General features: G+C 39.4%; 1 protein-coding gene across 2 annotated transcripts; it reads left to right on the top strand.

Annotated features, from left to right (window-relative positions):
• Window positions 1-10717: 10717 nt before the first annotated feature.
• On the top strand, window positions 10718-22445 carry LOC124790004 (cytochrome b-c1 complex subunit 8). 2 transcript variants are annotated; one of them, XM_047257548.1, is made up of 3 exons: window positions 10718-10831; window positions 15462-15617; window positions 22280-22445. In XM_047257548.1, the coding sequence occupies exons 2-3, from the start codon at window positions 15464-15466 to the stop codon at window positions 22372-22374; spliced, it is 249 nt and encodes an 82-aa protein (XP_047113504.1). In that variant the 5' UTR covers window positions 10718-10831; window positions 15462-15463; the 3' UTR covers window positions 22375-22445. The 2 variants fall into 2 exon arrangements, with proteins under 2 accessions (XP_047113504.1, XP_047113503.1); XM_047257547.1 differs by lacking the exon at window positions 10718-10831 and adding an exon at window positions 15201-15350.
• Window positions 22446-23475: the final 1030 nt, after the last annotated feature.

Genomic DNA, 23475 nt, shown 5'->3' with positions numbered 1-23475 from the left:
CGTTACAAGATGGCGGCAGAAAGGTTTCAAGATGGCGGCTAGAGTAATAGTTAAGCGAGTGTCCTTCCAAAAAAACGTAAATTTTGTCGTAAAAAAAAGTGTGAAGATTGTATGGACGAAATTACGAAACTGAATGAACACATAACGAGCTTACAGTTCATAATCAGCAGTTTGAAAACGGATATTCCGAAAATACAACAAGAAAATTGTGAGCTGAACATGATAAAACTTGTGCAAGATAGTTAGTCCGTTCCGGAAAAGTGGACAAATGTTAAGTGCAATAAAAACAAGACCAAAGTGCAAAATCGGAAAAACCTATGAAAGCTACGCAAGCTTTATGCACGAAAACACATTTCAAGTATTTTCAACCGCCGATAGTTCGCATGAACGATAGGAAAAGCAAAAAGGCACTGTGAATAAGGTACGAGAAGAAAATTTATTGACGCAAATACAAACACGAATGAGGTCAATGTAAATGTGCAGACCAAAAATTGTGCCAAAGTGTTTGGTAAAACAATACAAAACGATTCCCACATTGTGAACTCCAATAACAGGAAACTGTTTGTGCTTTCAGACCACCATGGTCGTGGACTTGCGAGTAAGCTGAGAGAAACAAATAAAATATATTCGTGTGGTATAGTGAAACCAAGAGTCCCATTTGGCGAAATTTAAAAAAAATGACTGCATCCGCAGGGGTAAAAAATCTGCATGATAAAGACTTTGTTGTACTTCTGGGAGGCGCAAACGACGTCTACAAAAATGAAACAGTGAGTGCAAGGCGCGATTTTAAAGAGTGTCTGAGAAACCTCAATCACACAAACGTAGTAATGGTCAATATTAGACATCGCTATGATCTTGTAAGATGGTCATGTGTTAATACGGAAATAAAAAGTGCCAACAATCAGTTTGGGAAAATCTGCAGACATTTTAACAACGTGAAATCTGTTGATATAAGCAGTATTGGACGAAGATTCCACAAGCAACACGGACTTCACCCGAATGGCTTGGGGAAAGAATATCTGTCGAACCTGATAACCAAGGAAATACAAAACCACCCAAATAAATTCAAAATCAAATTGATAACTGCATCGTCATCGCCAGACTCCACAACAAAAACACTTCAAAGAAAAAAAAACCTTTGGAAACATCATCAGCACCAGCAAAGGATGTAAAAAAAAGACGAAGTGTTAACAAGAAAGAACAGTGGACAGTGATTTCAATGACAAAAGAACTACATTTCCTCATCATTTAAATATTATTTTAGGCGAAAACAAGAAAAACGAGAAGACTCTAAGTTCACAAGAAAACACAGCAGTAGTGGCAGAACCAACATATGAAGTGTCAGACAAACAGCACCACCATCAACAACAACAACAACAGTAAAAATGGCAGTATTAAGTACATTAGCAGTAGCACCTATTTTGCAGCAACTAGCAACTCACCACAGCCCAATGTACAGCTACATCCCGAGAGGTGCAGGAAACCTGTCTTTCTCAAGGATGTTTGGTATCTCACCAGGACACGGGAACGAGTATGACAGCAAAAAGTAAACAAAACTGTAACCAGTTCTCACCCTAGTCATCTGCAGATTTTAAGTCTAAATATTCAGTGCATTAGAAAGAAAACGCTAGAACTTGAGGTAGCAGTGAATGGTGAACACACTGACTGCATGTGCATCATGGAGCATTGGTGCAGAACTTTTGAATTAAGTATCATTAATATTCATCCCTATAAGTTGACAAGTCAGTATTGCAGAAAAAATGCCAAAAACAGAGGTGTATGTATCTTTACTAAACCAAGTATCGGGTATAAAAGAAGGTGTGAAACTGAATTATTGAGTGTGGAAAATCATTTTGAAGCAGCAGCTACACAGTTGTATGAAATACAGGGACAAGTCATAGTAATAACGATATACAGACCACCTAAAGGGGACACAGACATATTCATTAATAATTTAGAAGCACTGCTTAACATTCTTTTTACTGAAAGAGCCACTGTAGATGTCTGTGGGGATTTCAACATAAATCTTATGAATGAAAGTAGGCTAAAAAATTAATTCCTAAATCTATTGTGTAGTTTCAATCTGTTTCACACATACACGAACCCACAAGAATAACATATAATACAAATAGTTTTATAGATAATATGTTTTAGAATGTACAATCCACAGAAGTAGAGGTAACAAATACTGATTTGGGGTTATCAGACCTTAATGCTCTTGTCCTCAAAACTCCTTCAACGCCACAGGAAGAGAAAAAAGTGTACTTCAGGCATAAAAGAAAATTTTTCATTGAAAACTGTGTAGAGTTTACAAATATCCTAACTAGTGAGTCCTGGGCAGAAGTGCTGTCTCTAACAAATGATGCATATAACACTTTTTCTTCAATTTTCATGGGATATTTTGAAATGTGTTTTCCAAAGAAGATGTCAAGAATCACATCACATCACAATAAAAAGACAAGTTCTTGGATCACAGTTGGCACTAAAACTTCTTGTGTAACACTGAAGTGACAAAATTCTAAATTGAAGACATCTACAGATCCACAGTTCATGGAATATATTAAGAATAACAAGAGAGTATATCTAAAAGTAATTGCCAAGGCAAAAATTTTTTTAAGTTATGAGAACTTAATAAGACAGTCTGATAACAAATCAAAAGCCATATGGGGTACTGCAAAGACTGAAACAGGAAAGAGATGCGAAGACCAGGATATCATTCTCAAAAACACAAAAAAGTCAATATTTAAAAAAAACAAGATTTAGCAAATTACATAAACAATTATTTCATAAATGCAACAACTTCATTAAGCTCGAAATTTACAATACAAGAAAAACCTGAATTTCTAAAAGCTGCTTGTAGCATGAGGATAATCCAACAGATGAACATGAAGTGTTTAAAGTAATGAAAAGCTTGAAACCTAAAATGTCAGCAGGACTAGATGAGGTGCCTGTTTATAACAATGACAGCTGCAAAAAATCGCAAGACTCTTGGCATGCATAGCCAACTTATCATTTAGTGAAGGAGTGTTTCCAGAAAGGATGAAAATGTCAAAAGTAAAGCCATTATTCAAAAACAGCGACATGTATAAGGTAGACAACTATCGGCCAGTATCCCTTCTTCCATCATTTTCCAACATAACAGAAAAATTAATGGAACACAGAATCAACAAATATCTGAATGACCGTAATTTACTAAATAGAAATCAACGTGGCTTCCAGGCAGGTAAAAATACAGAAAAAGTGCTGATGTGCTACACTGAACAAATAATCAAAAATCTAAAACAAGACAACAGCGTAGTAGGAATAAATTTAGATCTCTCCAAAGCATTTGACACTGCCAATCGTGGCATTCTTTTAGAAAAACTGGAAGTATTAGGTATTCATAGGACAGAGAAAAAGTGGTTTAAATCATACCTAAAAAACAGAACACTGATTGTAGGACTGATGTCAGATTACTCCAACCACAAATAAATTTAGTATCAGATGCAAAAAAAAGTGGAAATATGAGTGCCGCAAGGCAGTGTTCTAGGCCCCTTTTTATTCCTTGTCTACGTAAATGACTTTCACACCTCATATGGAGCAGCAAAGGCCATACTATTCGCAGATGACACTAGCGTGATAATAGGTGCACCAAAGCAAATGCTGCAAAAAACTACTGATCAAGTAATAAAGAATATCCACACTTGGTGCAATGCAAACCGGTTGACATTAAATGCAAATAAAACAAATTATATGCAGTTTTGTAAAATAAATCAAAATGTAAATCCTGATCTCTTATTGGGTGTCAAGGCCATAGACAGAGCTGCATCAACAAAATTGCTGGGGATTCGTGTAGATGAAAATCTTAATTTTAATGATTATTTAATGAAACTTGTGCAGAAACTTAACTCAGCTCGTTTTGCTCTTACAAGGGAACTTCCCCATCGCACCCCCCTCATATTTAGTTATAATTTGGCACAGTGGATAGGCCTTGAAAGACTGAACACAGATCAATCGAGAAAACAGGAAGAAGTTGTGTGGAACTATGAAAAAAATAAGCAAAATATACAAACTGAGTAGTCCATGGCTAACATAGGCAACATCAAGGATACTATGAAGACAAGAGCGCTGTGGTTCCGTGGTTAGCGTGAGCGGCTGCGGAGCGAGAGGTCCTTGGTTCAAGTCTCCCCTCAAGTGAAACTTTACTTTCTTTTTTTTCCCGCAAAGTTATGATCTGTCCGTTCGTTCATTGACGTCTCTGTTAACTGTAATAAGTTTAGTGTCTGTGTTTTGCTACCGCACCGCAAAACCGTCCGATTAGTAGACGAAAGGACGTGCCTCTCCAATGGGAACCGAAAACATTTGATCGCAGGGTCATAGGTCAACCGATTCCTCCACAGGAAAACACGTCTGATAAATTCTATATGACTCTGGTGACGGCATGTGCGTCACATGACAGGAATATGTTGTCGACCCACCTAACTTGCACACTTGGCGAATGGGTAAAAAGATTCTTCTACCTTGCACGATTTAAGTTTTGTTGTGAATGTGATAATCACTCCCAAAAAAGTGATGAAAACATAAGAGTGTGTCACATAAACTGCAACAAATGAATGCAACAGTTTCACAGTCGCACAGTTTTCTCTGTGCTCTGTCAGAACATAAGTTTTAACGTTTTCAGATTTTTCTGTGTGTAGACCGTCAAATCTTGTATATGTCCAAGCAAATCTGAACATGTCCTGGAATTTTGGAGAGCGAAGTTGATTATGTGTGGGTGCCTGAACTCTGATAATTGTCTGAAAATAAAAAATTAAAATTTTCACTCGAGGGAAGACTTGAACCAAGGACATCTTGCTCCGCAGCTGCTCACGCTAACCACAGGACCACGGCGCATCTGAGCTCATATTTTCCTAAATGTTGCGTATCTTGCACATAGACTAATTAGTTTGTATATTTTAGGTGTGTTTTCATAGTTCCACACAACGTCTTCCTGTTTTCTCGATTGATCTGTGTTCAGTTTTTCAAGGCCTATCCACTGTGCCAACTTATAACTAAATCTGAGAGGAGTGCGGTGGGGAGGTTCCCTTGTTAGAATTATTGCTAATGTTTGTACTGCAGAGGGTGTCAGGATGTCATATTTTGACTATTTTCAGTCTCTTGCAACATACAGAATAGTATTTTGGGGTTCAACTGCTTGCCGTCTAAAACAAATCTTTCTGTTACAGAGGAGGGCTATCCGGATGATAACACAGTCATCCAAGGACACAATGGAATCGCTTATTCAACAAGCTTAAAGTACTAACAATACTTTCTGTGCATATATACAAATGTGTTTTATATGTTAGGCCCCACCTTGCAGATTTTCAGACAAATGTCGACTTGCATAACTACAATACTCGAAATAGCACAGCACTCCATACGCAGCAAACAGAAAGAACACACACACAAAGACATGTGAGCCATATGCTACAAAACTCTATAATATACTGCCAGCCAACATCAGAAAGTTAGAAGATGAAAACAGATTTAATGTAGAATTTAAAGAATTTCTACTTGAACAGCGTTTTTACTCGATAAATGAGAATTTAGGCCAATAAATAATTCTGAAATGTCTATATTAAGGCAAAACTGAGAACAAAGTCTCTCATCCCCTAAAGTTTCTGTTAATTTTTTAAATCTGATGGATAGCTGTTTGAGTGTGGTAAAATCTTTACTGAATTACTGTAGTGAATATAAGGGCTTCCTGTTTAGGGAAGAAGAAAGTAAAGCCTTAAGCCCGGTCCACACGCAACGATCTGTCTGCTCAGACATCGGCGCAGATGTCTATACATGCAAAAGATCGCTGCAAATGTGGTGTGTTCACACGCCACAAGCAACTCCTGACTTGACCCGGGGTCTAGCCATACCCCCTATCTGTCGGTGTAGAAAAGAAATATCAGTGGCAAGTGACTATGCTCCCCGTAAACGTCAAAAATTTAATTCAGTTATTTTGAAATATAGAAATGGAGGAAGTTCTGTTGTGGTCTGTGTTCGCAACTTGTGTTGCAAAAAACATTCAGACCAACCGCAGGAAACAGAGAAAGCGGTAAAAATGGTGTATACAGTGGCTGCTAAAGCGAAAGCAGTTTTCTCACGTAAATTTACTGCGAGAGTTGCAGGGCGAACCTAACGACTGGCGAAATTATTTACGGGTGGATGTCGAAACTTATAATTATCTCTTAAAGCTTGTAACGCCTCATATTATGAGAAAAAATACTTGTATGAGAAGGGCAATTTCTCCTCATGAACGGCTGGCGGTAACATTAAGATTCCTAGCAACAGGAAGGAGCTACAAGGATTTGGAATTTTCAACTGCAATATCGAAACAAGCGTTGAGTGAAATAATACCCAACACATGTGAAGCTATTTACGCTGTCCTGAAGGATGAGTTCATGAAGGCAAGTCAAGTAAATTAAGTCTGCCAAGTTACAGATAATATTTTTGGTGTTGTAGACATGTTTGAAACACAGTAGGCCTATATTATTAGAGATTATATACCTACATGGCCAGTGAACGATGCTTTACTTTGTTTCTGAGTAGGCATTTTCAGTTCGCTACTGTGTAGAAGCAACCTGTTACAAACTTTTGTTACAGGATACAAAACTCCACTCTGAATTCTAGACAGAGTTCGCAACGAATTTTTTTTATCATTATAATTACTGTTTCTCCGTTTGCCGAGGCGTCAACTGCCCGCAATTTTTCAATTAGAGCATTGTATGCTGCTGTCTTTTTGTGTCGGTCACTATATTCTTTCCTTTTAACCTTACACAAACATGGGTGGTTTCTATATATTTCAATGAATTCGCTTACAAACTCTCGAGAACACTGACGAGTATCAGCCATTTTAATGCCCTGTGCGTACAAATACTGAGCAAACAGATGTTTCGCGCCAGATTTGCGGCGATCTCCTGTCCACACGCTCCAACTTGTCTGCGCAGATGTGGTTTGAACCCATAGATTTGAGAGGTTTCGCTCAAACCTCCAACTCCAACTTCCAGGTTTCCACACACCTCAGCTTGGTGCACATCTTCTGTACACACGCAACGATGTGCCTGCGCAGATATGATGTGCGCAGACATTTGCGCAGACAGATCGTTGCGTGTGGACGGGCCTTTAGGGCAAACAGACTATACAGTTACAATACGGTTACTATACATGTATAAAAAGTTGTATTACTGTGTCTTGTATGACCATGTATTATTTCCTTGTACTTTTTTGTACAATTTTGTATATATTATTCTTTGTACTACTTAATGTAAAATTTTGTATGTTCCTTTGCCACAGATTGTTTCCCATAAATTTACATGCCCCCCCATGAACCACAGACCTTGCCTTTGGTGGGGAGGCTTGCGTGCCTCAGCGATACAGATAGCCGTACCGTAGGTGCAACCACAACGGAGGGGTATCTGTTGAGAGGCCAGACAAACGTGTGGTTCCTGAAGAGGGGCAGCAGCCTTTTCAGTAGTTGCAAGGGCAACAGTCTGGATGATTGACTGATCTGGCCTTGTAACAATAGTCAAAAAGGCCTTGCTGTGCTGGTACTGCGAACGGCTGAAAGCAAGGGGAAACTACAGCCGTAGTTTTTCCCGAGGGCATGCAGCCTTACTGTATGATTAAATGATGATGGCGTCCTCTTGGGTAAAATATTCCGGAGGTAAAATATTCCCCCATTCGGATCTCCGGGCGGGGACTACTCAGGAGGATGTCGTTATCAGGAGAAAGAAAACTGGCGTTCTACGGATCGGAGCGTGGAATGTCAGATCCCTTAGTTGGGCAGGTAGGTTAGAAAATTTAAAAAGGGAAATGCATAGGTTGAAGTTAGATATAGTGGGAATTAGTGAAGTTTGGTGGCAGGAGGAACAAGACTTCTGGTCAGGTGACTACAGGGTTATAAACACAAAATCAAATAGGGGTAATGCAGGAGTAGGTTTAATAATGAATAGGAAAATAGGAATGCGGGTAAGCTACTACAAACAGCATAGTGAACGCATTATTGTGGCCAAGATAGATACGAAGCCACACCTACTACAGTAGCACAAGTTTATATGCCAATTAGCTCTGCAGATGACGAAGAAATTGAAGAAATGTATGATGAGATAAAAGAAATTATTCAGATAGTGAAGGGAGACGAAAATTTAATAGTCATGGGTGACTGGAATTCGGTAGTAGGAAAAGGGAGAGAAGGAAACATAGTCGGTGAATATGGATTGGGGCTAAGAAATGAAAGAGGAAGCCGCCTGGTAGAATTTTGCACAGAGCACAACATAATCATAGCTAACACTTGGTTTAAGAATCATGAAAGAAGGTTGTATACATGGAAGAACCCTGGAGATACTGAAAGGTATCAGATAGATTATATAATGGTAAGACAGAGATTTAGGAACCAGGTTTTAAATTGTAAGACATTTCCAGGGGCAGATGTGGACTCTGACCACAATCTACTGGTTATGACCTGTAGATTAAAACTGAAGAAACTGCAAAAAGGTGGGAATTTAAGGAGATGGGACCTGGATAAACTGAAAGAACCAGAGGTTGTACAGAGTTTCAGGGAGAGCATAAGGGAATAATTGACAGGAATGGGGGAAAGAAATACGATAGAAGAAGAATGGGTAGCTTTGAGGGATGAAGTAGTGAAGGCAGCAGAGGATCAAGTAGGTAAAAAGACGAGGGCTGGTAGAAATCCTTGGATAACAGAAGAAATATTGAATTTAATTGATGAAAGGAGAAAATATAAAAATTCAGTAAATGAAGCAGGCAAAAAGGAATACAAACGTCTCAAAAATGAGATCGACAGGAAGTGTAAAATGGCTAAGCAGGGATGGCTAGAGAACAAATGTAAGGATGTAGAGGCTTATCTCACTAGGGGTAAGATAGATACTGCCTACAGGAAAATTAAAGAGTCCTTTGGAGAAAAGAGAACCACTTGCATGAATATCAAGAGCTCAGAAGGAAACCCAGTTCTAAGCAAAGAAGGGAAAGCAGAAAGGTGGAAGGAGTATATAGAGGGTCTATACAATGGCGATGTGCTTGAGGACAATATTATGGAAATGGAAGAGGATGTAGATGAAGATGAAATGGGAGATACGATACTGTGTGAAGAGTTTGACAGAGCACTGAAAGACCTGAGTCGAAACAAGGCCCCTGGAGTAGACAACATTCCATTGGAACTACTGACGGCCTTGGGAGAGCCAGTCCTGACAAAACTCTACCATCTGGTGAGCAAGATGTATGAAACAGGCGAAATACCCTCAGACTTCAAGAAGAATATAATAATTCCAATCCCAAAGAAAGCAGGTGTTGACAGATGTGAAAATTACCGAACTATCAGTTTAATAAGTCACAGCTGCAAAATACTAACGCGAATTCTTTACAGACGAATGGAAAAACTAGTAGAAGCCAACCTCGGGGAAGATCAGTTTGGATTCCGTAGAAACACTGGAACACGTGAGGCAATACTGACCTTACGACTTATCTTAGAAGAAAGATTAAGGAAAGGCAAACCTACGTTTCTAGCATTTGTAGACTTAGAGAAAGCTTTTGACAATGTTGACTGGAATACTCTCTTTCAAATTCTGAAGGTGGCAGGGGTAAAATACAGGGAGCGAAAGGCTATTTACAATTTGTACAGAAACCAGATGGCAGTTATAAGAGTCGAGGGACATGAAAGGGAAGCAGTGATTGGGAAGGGAGTAAGACATGGTTGTAGCCTCTCCCTGATGTTGTTCAATCTGTATATTGAGCAAGCAGTAAAGGAAACAAAAGAAAAATTCGGAGTAGGTATTAAAATCCATGGAGAAGAAATAAAAACTTTGAGGTTCGCCGATGACATTGTAATTGTGTCAGAGACAGCAAAGGACTTGGAAGAGCAGTTGAATGCAATGGACAGTGTCTTGAAAGGAGGATATAAGATGAACATTAACAAAAGCAAAACGAGGATAATGGAATGCAGTCGAATTAAGTCGGGTGATGCTGAGGGAATTAGATTAGGAAATGAGACACTTAAAGTAGTAAAGGAGTTTTGCTATTTAGGGAGTAAAATAACTGATGATGGTCGAAGTAGAGAGGATATAAAATGTAGACTGGCAATGGCAAGGAAAGCTTTTCTGAAGAAGAGAAATTTGTTAACATCGAGTATAGATTTAAGTGTCAGGAAGTCATTTCTGAAAGTATTTGTATGGAGTGTAGCCATGTATGGAAGTGAAACATGGACGATAAATAGTTTGGACAAGAGAATAGAAGCATTCGAAATGTGGTGCTACAGAAGAATGCTGAAGATTAGATGGGTAGATCACATAACTAATGAGGAAGTATTGAACAGGATTGGGGAGAAGAGAAGTTTGTGGCACAACTTGACCAGAAGACGAGATCGGTTGGTAGGACATGTTCTGAGGCATCAAGGGATCACCAATTTAGTATTGGAGGGCAGCGTGGAGGGTAAAAATCGTAGAGGGAGACCATGAGATGAATACACTAAGCAGATTCAGAAGGATGTAGATTGCAGTAGGTACTGGGAGATGAAGAAGCTTGCACAGGATAGAGTAGCATGGAGAGCTGCATCAAACCAGTCTCAGGACTGAAGACCACAACAACAACAACAAATTTACATGTACTTTTGGACAACATCCATACAATATTTATTGTCTACTAATGGATAAATAAATTAATTAATTAAATAAATTACTTTGCTTTCCGTCTTGTGTGCGATCATATCCGATCAGATATATCGCTAGTCGATCGGTAGCCAGTCTCGATCATATTACGCCGTACTGGATGTTCTGCTGAAGGTTGTGAAAGGGTAGAAGATCATAAATAGGTAAGTTGTTATTGAATTATGCGATTGAAAGATACTACCGTGGAACTTTATGACGAACATTGGTAATTTGATTAAGGACAATTAAGGTCACAAATGTAATAACGCATATATCTTTCAGTTTCAGATAGTCTGGCATCCCCAGTCCCAGTATTTTTTATTTTGTAACTACTTTATTATTGTTTTTATTCGCTCAAGGAAAATGTAGAACAGACAGATTGCTGTCGAGTGCTTTGTCAGCGCAAACGTGTTTATTTTATTTTGATTTATTTATTCCGCACAACAGTATATGTGCTAGGACGTGTCAGAAACATTGCACAAATATATTCGTTTATAAAAGATATAGGATAGAATTAGCAAGGATAGGGCAGGAAGACGGCTATGGCCTTGTAAATGGAATCCTCCCAGTATTCATCATATTAACTTGGAAAACCCAAGTAAAGATGTCTGTACAGGTAACAGGTCTCCCAAAAGCTAGTGCAATTCATTAAGACTGGCTTAGCCACCTCGCTGTGTGTATAATTTGTACATGCACCTACTCTATAAAAAGCTTACAATCTGGGCAAGAAGTGTGGTAATGATACAATGGAAATATGGAAACTTTTATGTTACACTTCTGAGAAAATGTAAACTCTGAAAGACGTTATATAACACTGCTGAAAAATATAAACATATAATACCTGCCAACACTTTGTCCACATTTGACTGTTACTAACGAAAACGTTTCAGTAATGTCTTGTTTGCTGAAATTATTAAAATGAAAGTTTAGCTTATCAAAACAGAATTGAATCCATGTAATACACCTAAACAGTGTAGTATCAGTATAATTTCGTATCATTAGAGTACTGTATCAGAAGTCTGATGCTCTCATACACAATTTTATTTGTATTACCATTTATGGTAACGGAACACCCAATGTAAATGCATCCTAAACAAACGTGTGATATTCCAAATGTGAATTTTCATGTTATTGATATTTGATGGACCAAAGCAATTAGCAAATAAGATCCAGCACTAGATGCTGCATATTTTCAGTGAGGCTTAAATAGTACAGTACAGAAAGTGATTGTAGGGCAGCATGTATATTACTAATGTGCACTTACTTTTATTGACTGATTTATTACCAAAAAAGTGAATTGGTGTCCAATGGGTGTGGCTTCTTGCCTTGTCTGTTACAATTTAATGTGGTGAAGATACCGAAGATTGTGGCCAGCAATGGTAAGGTATGGCAGAAAGAAGGGAGGGTGGAGGCAGTGTAATACCATTGTGTTCCATGCATGCTTCTGACAAATATACCAAGATTAATAGTGTCTTTTCCCCCTTGCAGTTTGAGCACACACGTGCTACATCATTACATTATGGTACAAAGACACACCACATATTGTTAGATTCAGTTGACTGGTAAATTTACTGCCTGTTTTCCATCATAGGCAATGTGCATAAACAGGCAAATGATATTTTGAATTACATTAATGTTGTGTCTAGGTTCAATCACTCTGGTACTTATGGCTACATTATGAGACAGCGTTGAATAGATTCTCACCCTCTCCTTTAATGCCAGTGGACGAGAGGGTAGGCAGATGAAGCAAGATCCATACAGCACAGAGGCTGCTACAGGGAGATACTTGGTGTGGAGAGAGCTTCAGCATCTGCAATACGTCATTTTTCTGTCTGTGTCCTATCATTTCCATTTTCCTGATGGTGCTACTGTATTAATTTAAGATGGGTTAAAACATTGCATTTGAAGGTGACTAACAGAGCTCTGTATGCAATACATCACATGTTCCAGTACATGGCAGTATGTTATTCAGGGGTGTTAACCACAGTGAAAATCATTTAGTGAACCTTTCTTGTATTTGTAGTAGTTTATATATATTTTTGCAAAATATGCATCAAAATGCTCATCAGATACTTGTCCATTATGTGATATAGAGTTTCTAAATTTACCTTGTAGTTTGTTTTTATGATAAAAAGTGTGTTTGTGTTGGGGACGAAAATATTAGACTGTGCTGTAGGTCAGTCTATTACAACATTTATTTGGCATTTACGTTCATGGTCTCACCAGCTCACATCTTTGTCAAATTTAAGCCTAACGTAGACCTTGGCCTCTGCCACAGATCAGTCTATAACCACACCAAGATTTCAGGGTGGGGGGGGGGGGGGGGTCTAGCATCACACAACTCTTAAGATTGATTTTTATAAATTTGTACTTCCAAAAATTGAACAAAATACCCATATAGTTAAAATAATGAATAGCATGCAAATACCTTTATTATACAGTCATATACAGAGACAAATTGCAATAAAGAGTAAAGACAGCAATGTTAGCCAACGGGAAGGGAGGAGAAATTAGCGCAAAGGAGGTTACAAAAGACAGTGCATAGATGTGGAGAAAATGTGGAGATTTTTGGGAGAATTGGATAAATCTTCCACTGCCACTAAATTTATGGGGTACTTGCTACCATAAGCCTCAGGGTTGGGGAGCAGTGTTACTTTCCTTTACCATGTGCAGACCTGTACTCTGGTAACTGGTCACCTCTGTCAGTGTTGTTACTTAAAATCCCAAACAGAAGTGCTATCTGAAAAACAAAGCTTCCTCTTGCAACATTCCATAATTCAACCTTCATAATACACTCTTAGACCCACTCTCTTCTCCATAAAAAAGAAGCCTTTGTGGTTGTATTCATGCAGTCCCTCCCTTCTATTTTCGCTCACTCACTACAAAAACTGTACCTAACTCCTAGTCTTCTTGTTCTTGGAGCAAAATCAGAATGATAGTATTTTTATTGCTTTCAACAGGATATATCATTTATAGTGACTGCATTTTCCCATGTTGACGTTTTCTACCATTGAACTGAAAAGTGATGAGGAAACAATGTATAGCTGAAATAGTGTTTAAATATGCATGGTGTCTGTTCTAGGACATACACTATCATATAAAAAGTATCTCGACACCCCTGTCTAATCTGGAATTGGCCACTAGATGTTATGAGAGGTGGTTTGTTCTGTGAAATGAGGGGCACGCGCGGAGGGGGGGGGGGGGGGGGTTGCCAGTGGAGGAACATTAACAGCAGGTTCCTCCCATCATAAGAGCTCAGTGACTTGGCTTGCAGTCTAGTCTTTGGGTGTCCCCTAAAAATAGATTTGTCAGGGTCATTTCAATCCTTCTAAAGCTTCCCAAGTTAACTGTTTGTGATATGATTGTGAAATGCAAATGCAAAGGAACAACCACAGCTGCTGTGACACTCAGGCATTGCAGAGGATGCTTGTAAAGAATTGCACAATATCATTGGAAAAAATTACGTATGTTCCAGATTGCTACCAGCAGTCCATCTGGCACAACGAGTGTGCATAGAGAGCTAAAAAGAATGGAGTACAGTAGGCTCCTCATAAGCCACACTTTTGTGTAATCCATGCTAAGAGACACTAGAACTGGGTGCAAGAGCGACACCACTGGACAGTGGTCAATTGGAATCTTGCTTGTCAGTGTGGGATCCATTACAGATAGAGCTGGTAAAAGAAACAGAAGATCCAAAGAAGAATGGCACATTTTGTTACACGTTCATTTAGTAAGTGTGATAGTGTGAGAGAGATGATCAGTTAACTCCAGTGGCAGATGCTACAACTGAGACATTCTCGATCACAGGGTGGTTTATTGTTCAAGTTCTGAGGGCATATGTTCCTAGAAGAGTGAAACAAATATATTGCTTCATCCCATGTATATCTTGTGAAAAGACCATGAAGAAAAAATTAGATATCAGAAGCCACCCAGAGAGGATTACTGACAATCGTTCTTCCCACAAATCGGTCATGACAGGAACAGGAAAGGGGGAAAGTGACAGTGGTACACAAAGTACCCTCTGCCCCCCCCCCCCCCCCACACACACACACACACACACACACACACACACACACACACACTCACTGCATGGTGACTTGCCAAGTACAGATGTAGATGTAAAGTGACTTGTGATGGTGAATTGTACCATATCCTGTGGCAACCTGATCTAAGAAACTGGGTTTGGCGAATGCCTGTAGAACATCACCTGCCGTTACGTTTACTATCAACAGTGAAGTATTGAGGAGGTGTTATGGCATGGGTATGTTTTTCATGGTTTGGGTGTGGTCCCCTTATTGCACTTAACGGAATGCTAAGTTCACGCAGAAATGAAAACATTTTGCAGTAATTGTATACTCCATACTGTAGAGGAACAGTTCAGAGACAACGATTGGTGGTTGTATCATCATGGCAATGCAACCTATCATAAAGCAGCATTTGTGAGGTGTTGGTTTGTGGACAATAATCTTCCTGCAATTGACTCACCTGCCCAGAGTCCCAACCTGAAAGCAATGGAACAACTTTGGGATGACTTAGATACACCGACTTAGCTCCAGACTCCAGCATTCAACACCACTATCTTCTCTGGTTTTGGCTCTTTAGGAAGACTGGACTGCCGTTCCTTCAAAGACATTCACAGCTAATGGAAAGTGCCACACCAGAGATCATCTATGATGACAAAGGGTGGGCACACATCCATATTAACGTTAATAATAGGCATATTTTTGACCAGGTAGTTTGTAATTTCTTTCCCTTGCACATAATTTGTTTGTTGTCATAATTTCTCTTTTTTAGACATGGGGAAGCACTTTGGTGAATTAGCAAAGGTGCGTGGAATCATACATTATAGGCTGTCACCCTTTGAACAGCGAGCATTTGCTGGAATTTTAAGTGGTGGGCTGCCCAACCTTTTTAACAGGATACGAGATAACATCTTCAGAGTTGCACCACGTAAGTACATCTTGAGTTACCTATTACTACAGTTCTAGCAACTCTCTGAATACTTAACATTTGGCAACAAGAATGGTCTGATTTAAATGAATATATATTCACAGCAGTTGTGCGAGATTTGTTATTATTTAGCAGTAATATACAGAGAAGGAAACGTTGTCCAACTAATGGACAACTGGGTTCACCAGTGTAGACATTCAACAGCTTTTCTTTGCTGTAAACTTCATCAACCATAGCAACATTCTGTTTGAACTAAATGAAGATACAAAAATATTCAACAAAATAGTGACTTCAGTTATGACCATTATATTTGGGAAGCATAAATTTTATCAGTTTTTTTGTTAGTATGCATAACAACAATTCGTGAAGTTATGTTCTGGGAGCAAAAATGAAATTCCTAGATTTGCATAATTATAATATGTTAATCCAGGCAAGTGTTAGAGGAATATTTATTTTTAGAAAGAGGAAAGTTGCTAGTCACCATATTGCAGAGGTGCTGAGTTGCAGATAGGCACAACAAAAAGACTTTTCCAGGTAAAGCTTTCGGCCAGTAAGCCCTTCATCAAAAATAGGCAAAAACACACACACACACACGCAATGCAACTCCTGCATACATGACTGTAGTCTAAGGCACCTGTAGCCGTAGACTGCAGTCGTGTGTGTAAACAGTCTTTTTGTTGTGCCTATCTGTGACTCAGCACCACTGCTGCATGGTGAGTACCAACTTTCCTTTTCATAATATTGTTACATTCCATCCTGGATTTCCTATTGTTTGATTTTTAGAAACAGGCCTCCACAGTTCTGATTTGAAAATGAAAAATTGGCGGACAGTCAGACCGTCATGACCCTTCATGATGTTTTGAACATGAAACCTATTAATGTTGTGTAAGGGTGGTTTACCTAGGCCGTACTGCTTGACCATCACGGATTTTGGTGAAATTTTATGTGAACTTTCCCACATCTCCCTGATAATGGTTGGCAAAGTTTAACATTTGTTGAAACAATACTGGCCAAGATAAAGGCTATTGTTTGCCTCCATGCACAGCGTTGCACAGGCCGGGCATGATTTTTCGGTGACTTTGAGCCGTTATGTATCAGACAATGTTGTTGTTGTTGTTGTTGTTGTGAGTGGTCTTCACTCCTGAGACTGGTTTGATGCAGCTCTCCATGCTACTCTATCCTGTGCAAGCTTCTTTATCTCCCAGTACTTACTGCAACCTACGTCCTTCTGAATCTGCTTAGTGTATTCATCTCTTGGTCTCCCTCTATGATTTTTACCCTCCACACTGCCCTCCAATGCTAAATTTGTGATCCCTTGATGCCTCAGAACATGTCCTACCAACCGGTCCCTTCTTCTTTTCATGTTGTGCCACAAACTCCTCTTCTCCCCAATTCTATTCAATACCTCCTCATTAGTTATGTGATCTACCCATCTAATCTTCAGCATTCTTCTGTAGTACCACATTTCGAAAGCTTCTATTCTCTTCTTGTCCAAACTATTTATCGTCCATGTTTCACTTCCATACATGGCTACACTCCATACAAATACTTTCAGAAATGACTTCCTGACACTTAAATCAGGCAATATTTTGTTGAAACACTTGAAATTTGGCCATCTTGTACAACTTTAAGCTTTCTCTTAAAAATAACATAAAAAGTCTTGTCATATGCAGCCAGAAAATTTTTGGCAAAATCAGCTCTTAAAAAAATTTATAAGTTTGGCTTCTCATACCTCGGGGACTACAGGTGTGAGTGACAAATGTAAAACTTGGCATGTTGTAACCTAACTAAACAAGGTTCTCAAGTAGAAAGATTCATTTGTATACCTTTTTCCAATACTAAATTAACTAAGTAAATAAGTAAATTAAGTAAATCTTGTAAAAAGATAAAAAATGCAGTATTTTAAACCTGATTTTGCAAACAAGTATGTTCTGTAAAACTTTCCAAACTAAGCTAGTTATAAAGTGCATGATTTTAACTGCAAAAAAAAGTGTATTTGATTGTCCAGTGGAGGCTAACAGTGGATAGGGGAAGATGGATCCCAAGAAAATAAAATTGATGAGATAACCTAATGAAAGATGTGTAACCATATTAGCGATGAATCCGATTTTAAACTTTTCAGATAGTTTGCTTGGTCAGGAGAACCTCGTATTTAAAGTCAGTTGTTTGTTTGCTGCAATTTTGAACCAACCTCTAATCTTACCAAGCTGAAAATTGCAATTTAGTACAATTATTTTAGATAGTAAATCTCACAAGTATCTTCTGTGTATATTTTGTCAAACATTGACAACAAATAAAAGAAAATTATTAAAATGTCCATGAATTGTAAATTGCTGTAATTAAAAAAATGCTTCTGTTTTACTTATGCTCGTGATCTATTCCTTATTGATGTATTTATAGGCACAGTTTTAATCTAGGATGCATGGTATTATTGCTTGCAATTTTGTTTCCAGGTTTTAGGTCTCTCTGTATGTTATTGAATGAAATACTGCCGAATTTGACTCAGACTTTTAATATTTTATTAACAGTTTCAATATTCTTCTTGCAGAACAACCAAGTGTTCTGCCAAACACATGACCTCAAAGATTATATGTTATGGCGCTATTCCTGTGGCTTCAGTATTACCACTTCAACAGAAAACAATTTCACTTACAACTTACTTTAAGTATACTATATCAAGAACTTTTCCTTAACCAGTAATAATAATAATAATAATTACCGATGTAACCAATCATGCAAATATTCAGTAAATAAGGCAAGCAACTTTGTGAAACAATTACATTTAAGTGCAAATGTTTTTTTTTATGTTTTTTGGACTAATTCATACATAAATGTCATGAAAATAATATCCTAGTTAAGGAAGCACTGATTATGATACTTTAAAATTTTATTGAAGTGTAACAGTAAGTATATAAACCTTATAAGAAAGAAGACAGGTAACTTGGTAATTACTTTCGCAAACTTGTAGATGAGAGACCTACGTTAAGTATAAAGTTTATAGATATCCTTGTGTCTCTCTCTCTCACCATCATCATAAGCACAATTAGTTAAGCTGAAACTGTACCTCACTGAAACACACATGAAATAATTTCTCTGTTGTTTCATTTGTAAGCAGAGGGGTTTATTAGTTATTGGGAGCTCCAACGTTAGGCGGGTGATGGAGCCCCTTAGGGAAGGTCGGGGAAGAAGGCCAGTGTTCACTCTGTCTGCTTGCCGGGGGGTCTCATCCGAGATGTGGAGGAGGCCCTACCGGCGGCGATAGAGAGCACTGGGTGCACCGGACTGCAAATTGTTGCTCGTGTCGGCACCAATGACTCCTGCCATCTGGGTTCAGAGGTCATCCTCAGTTCGTACAGGTGGTTGGCGGAATTGGTGAAGGCGGAAAGCCTCGCTCGCGGGGTGAAATCAGAGCTAACTATTTGTAGTATTGTTCCCAGAACCGATCGCTGTCCTTTGGTTTGGAACCGAGTGGAAGGCTTAAACCAGAGGCTCAGACGATTCTGCGGAGATCTGGGGTGCAAATTTCTCGAACTCCGCTATCGGGTGGAGAAATGTAGGGTCCCCCTGAATAGGTCAGGCGTGCACTACACACCGGAAGCGGCTACAAGGGTAGCGGAGTACGTGTGGAATGCACATGGGGGGTTTTTTAGGTTAGATACTTCCCTCCCTAGGCCCGACAAGACGCCTCCCGAGACGCGGCAAGGTAGGAGTAGGCAAAATGCAACAGGGAATAACAATATTAATGTGCTAATAGTAAACTGCAGGAGCGTTTACAGAAAGGTCCCAGAACTGCTCTCATTAATAAACGATCACAATGCCCATATAGTACTAGGGACAGAAAGTTGGCTGAAACCAGACGTAAACAGTAATGAAATCCTAAACTCAGATTGGAATGTATACCGCAGAGACAGGCTGGACAGTGAAGGGGGAGGCGTGTTTATAGCGATAAGAAGTGCAATAGTATCGAAGGAAATTGACGGAGATCCGAAATGTGAAATGATTTGGGTGAAGGTCACGGTTAAAGCAGGCTCAGACATGGTAATTGGATATCTCTATAGGCCCCCTGGCTCAGCAGCTGTTGTGGCTGAGCACCTGAAGGATAATTTGGAAAATATTTCGAGTAGATTTCCCCACCATGTTATAGTTCTGGGTGGAGATTTTAATTTGCCGGATATAGACTGGGAGACTCAGACGTTCATAACGGGTGGCAGGGACAAAGAATCCAGTGAAATTTTTTTAAGTGCTTTATCTGAAAACTACCTTGAGCAGTTAAACAGAGAACCGACTCGTGGCGATAACATATTAGACCTTCTGGTGACAAACAGACCCGAACTATTTGAAAAAGTTAACGCAGAACAGGGAATCGGCGATCATAAAGCGGTTACGGCATCGATGATTTCAGCCGTAAATAGGAATATTAAAAAGGGTAGGAAGATTTTTCTGTTTAGAAAAAGTGACAAAAAGCAGATTTCAGAGTACCTGTTGGCTCAACACAAAAGTTTTGTCTCAAGTACAGATAGTGTTGAGGATCAGTGGACAAAGTTCAAAACCGTCGTACATAATGCGTTAGATGAGTATGTGCCAAGCAAGATCGTAAGAGATGGAAAAGAGCCACCGTGGTACAACAACCGAGTTAGAAAACTGCTGCGGAAGCAAAGGGAACTTCGCAGCAAACATAAACATAGCCAAAGCCTTGCAGACAAACAAAAATTACGCGAAGCGAAATGTAGTGTGAGGAGGGCTATGCGAGAGGCGTTCAAGGAATTCGAAGGTAAAGTTCTATGTACTGACTTGGCAGAAAATCCTAAGAAATTTTGGTCTTATGTCAAAGCGGTAGGTGGGTCAAAACAAAATGTCCAGACACTCTGTGACCAAAATGGTACTGAAACAGAGGATGACAGACTAAAGGCCGAAATACTAAATGCCTTTTTCCAAAGTTGTTTCACAGAGGAAGATTGCACTGTAGTTCCTTCTCTAGATTGTCGCACAGATGACAAAATGGTAGATATCGAAATAGACGACAGAGGGATAGAGAAACAATTAAAATCGCTCAAAAGAGGAAAGGCCTCTGGACCTGATGGGATACCAGTTCAATTTTACACAGAGTACGCGAAGGAACTTGCCCCCCTTCTTGCAGCGGTGTACCGTAGGTCTCTAGAAGAGCGTAGCGTTCCAAAGGATTGGAAAAGGGCACAGGTCATCCCCGTTTTCAAGAAGGGACGTCGAGCAGATGTGCAGAACTATAGACCTATATCTCTAACGTCGATCAGTTGTAGAATTTTGGAACACGTATTGTGTTCGAGTATAATGACTTTTCTGGAGACAAGAAATCTACTCTGTAGGAATCAGCATGGGTTTCGAAAAAGATGGTCATGTGAAACCCAGCTCGCGCTATTCGTCCACGAGACTCAGAGGGCCATAGACACGGGTTCACAGGTAGATGCCGTGTTTCTTGACTTCCGCAAGGCGTTCGATACAGTTCCCCACAGTGGTTTAATGAACAAAGTAAGAGCATATGGACTATCAGACCAATTGTGTGATTGGATTGAGGAGTTCCTAGATAACAGGACGCAGCATGTCATTCTCAATGGAGAGAAGTCTTCCGAAGTAAGAGTGATTTCAGGTGTGCCGCAGGGGAGTGTCATAGGACCGTTGCTATTCACAATATACATAAATGACCTTGTGGATGACATCGGAAGTTCACTGAGGCTTTTTGCGGATGATGCTGTGGTGTATTGAGAGGTTGTAACAATGGAAAATTGTAGTGAAATGCAGGAGGAGCTGCAGCGAATTGACGCATGGTGCAGGGAATGGCAATTGAATCTCAATGTAGACAAGTGTAATGTGCTGCGAATACACAGAAAGGTAGATCCTTTATCATTTAGCTACAAAATAGGTCAGCAACTGGAAGCAGTTAATACCATAAATTATCTGGGAGTACGCATTAGGAGTGATTTAAAATGGAATGATCATATAATGTTGATCGTGGGTAAAGCAGATGCTAGACTGAGATTCATTGGAAGAATCCTAAGCAAATGCAATCCGAAAACAAAGGAAGTAGGTTACAGTACGCTTGTTCGCCCACTGCTTGAATACTGCTCAGCAGTGTGGGATCCGTACCAGATAGGGTTGATAGAAGATATAGAGAAGATCCAACGGAGAGCAGTGCGCTTCGTTACAGGATCATTTAGTAATCGCGAAAGCTTTACGGAGATGATAGATAAACTCCAGTGGAAGACTCTGCAGGAGAGACACTCAGTAGCTCGGTACGGGCTTTTGTCAAAGTTTCGAGAACATACCTTCACCGAAGAGTCAAGCAGTATATTGCTCTCTCCTACGTATATCTCGCGAAGAGACCATGAGGATAAAATCAGAGAGATTAGAGCCCACACAGAGGCATACTGACAATCCTTCTTTCCACGAACAATACGAGACTGGAATAGAAGGGAGAACCGATAGAGATACTCAAGGTACCCTCCGCCACACACCGTCAGGTGGCTTGCGGAGTATGGATGTAGATGTAGAACTTGAGAAATGTACATATCTGTCCTTTATAAAGTGTTCCTCAAGTATAAACACACATTTTTAAGTTTGCTGTTGGATTTACATTGTGTGCGTCTGAATGCTTGATATATTCTTACAAATTTGTAACTATTTTCCAGCCTTCATCATTGGTTATCTGGTGTATGACTTTGTGGAGAAGAAACATCTGGAAACATTGAAGAAGAACCCAGCTGACTTTGAAAATGACGAATAATTATGATTTTACTTGTAGGCACTTGTAATAAAGCTTGTAAATATTAGCACAATAAAAATCTAAAATGCTGACGTTTTCCTTTCACTGTAACAGTGAAAATAATAAATATTTCATGATATAATGTAATTGAACAATGGAAAATCCAGAATGGAATCCAACACAATTGTGAGTCTTTTTGTTGTACCTACCTGTGACTCAGCATCTCCACTATATGGTGAGTAGCAACTTTCCTTCTCATAATATTGTTGTAACTGGATTGACAAAAAAAATTGTGACATTATACTCCTAATGTCACTACTTATTTCACACTTTTACACTGCACATCATACTCAGTTACTTCTTGTAATGTATGGGAGTGAATCAAATATAACCAACGCACTACACGTGTGTGTGCAATATTGACATGGAACAGATCCCACTCCTGTCAGTTTTACGCGGGTATATGAGGAATGGGAAAAACAGTGGAGTGGGGCTGCTTGCGTCTGTCATTATCATATCATCTGAATAAGTTACCCAACTCCATTGTGCAGCACACTATCATCATATCGCATTCGGGAGGACGACGGTTCAATCCCGTCTCCAGCCATCCTGATTTAGGTTTTCCGTGATTTCCCTAAATCGCTTCAGGCAAATGCCGGGATGGTTCCTTTGAAAGGGCACGGCCGATTTCCTTCCCAATCCTTCCCTAACCCGAGCATGAGCTCCGTCTCTAATGACCTCGTTGTCGACGGGACGTTAAACACTAACCACCACCACTATCATCATATTTCTCAATCTACAAGTTGTAAAACCAGGCAAAATCCTCAGGAAATTTACTGAACAATTTCAAGATCTTGCTTGATTGCTTTCTTGGCAGAAGCAATTTATGGAGGGTTCTGAGCATGTTGAGAAATGATGGCCATGATCGCCGAACTTGCACTAATAACATAGACATCATCATTTGCTGTGTTCAACTTCTTGAGGGTGACTGACACTCGATGGTTGCTGAAATTGTAGATGATAATGGGAAGTCACAGTGGGCAAGGTCAAGGCAACTGTTTTTTACAGTCCAGTATGACTCGTTGAATATAGACTTTTTGCACTGACATTGGATAATAGAGT

The sequence above is a fragment of the Schistocerca piceifrons genome, chromosome 3, assembly GCF_021461385.2.
Source record: "Schistocerca piceifrons isolate TAMUIC-IGC-003096 chromosome 3, iqSchPice1.1, whole genome shotgun sequence".
In the NCBI taxonomy this organism is placed as follows: Eukaryota; Metazoa; Arthropoda; class Insecta; order Orthoptera; family Acrididae; genus Schistocerca; species Schistocerca piceifrons.
The sequence above is the reverse complement of the archived record's forward strand: the minus strand, read 5'-3'. Positions and strand labels throughout refer to the sequence as shown.

Coding starts and splice junctions, on each gene's coding strand:
- LOC124790004 (XM_047257547.1), top strand. Junction 15,618..22,279: donor CATCTTCAGAGTTGCACCAC/GTAAGTACATCT, acceptor ACTATTTTCCAG/CCTTCATCATTGGTTATCTG.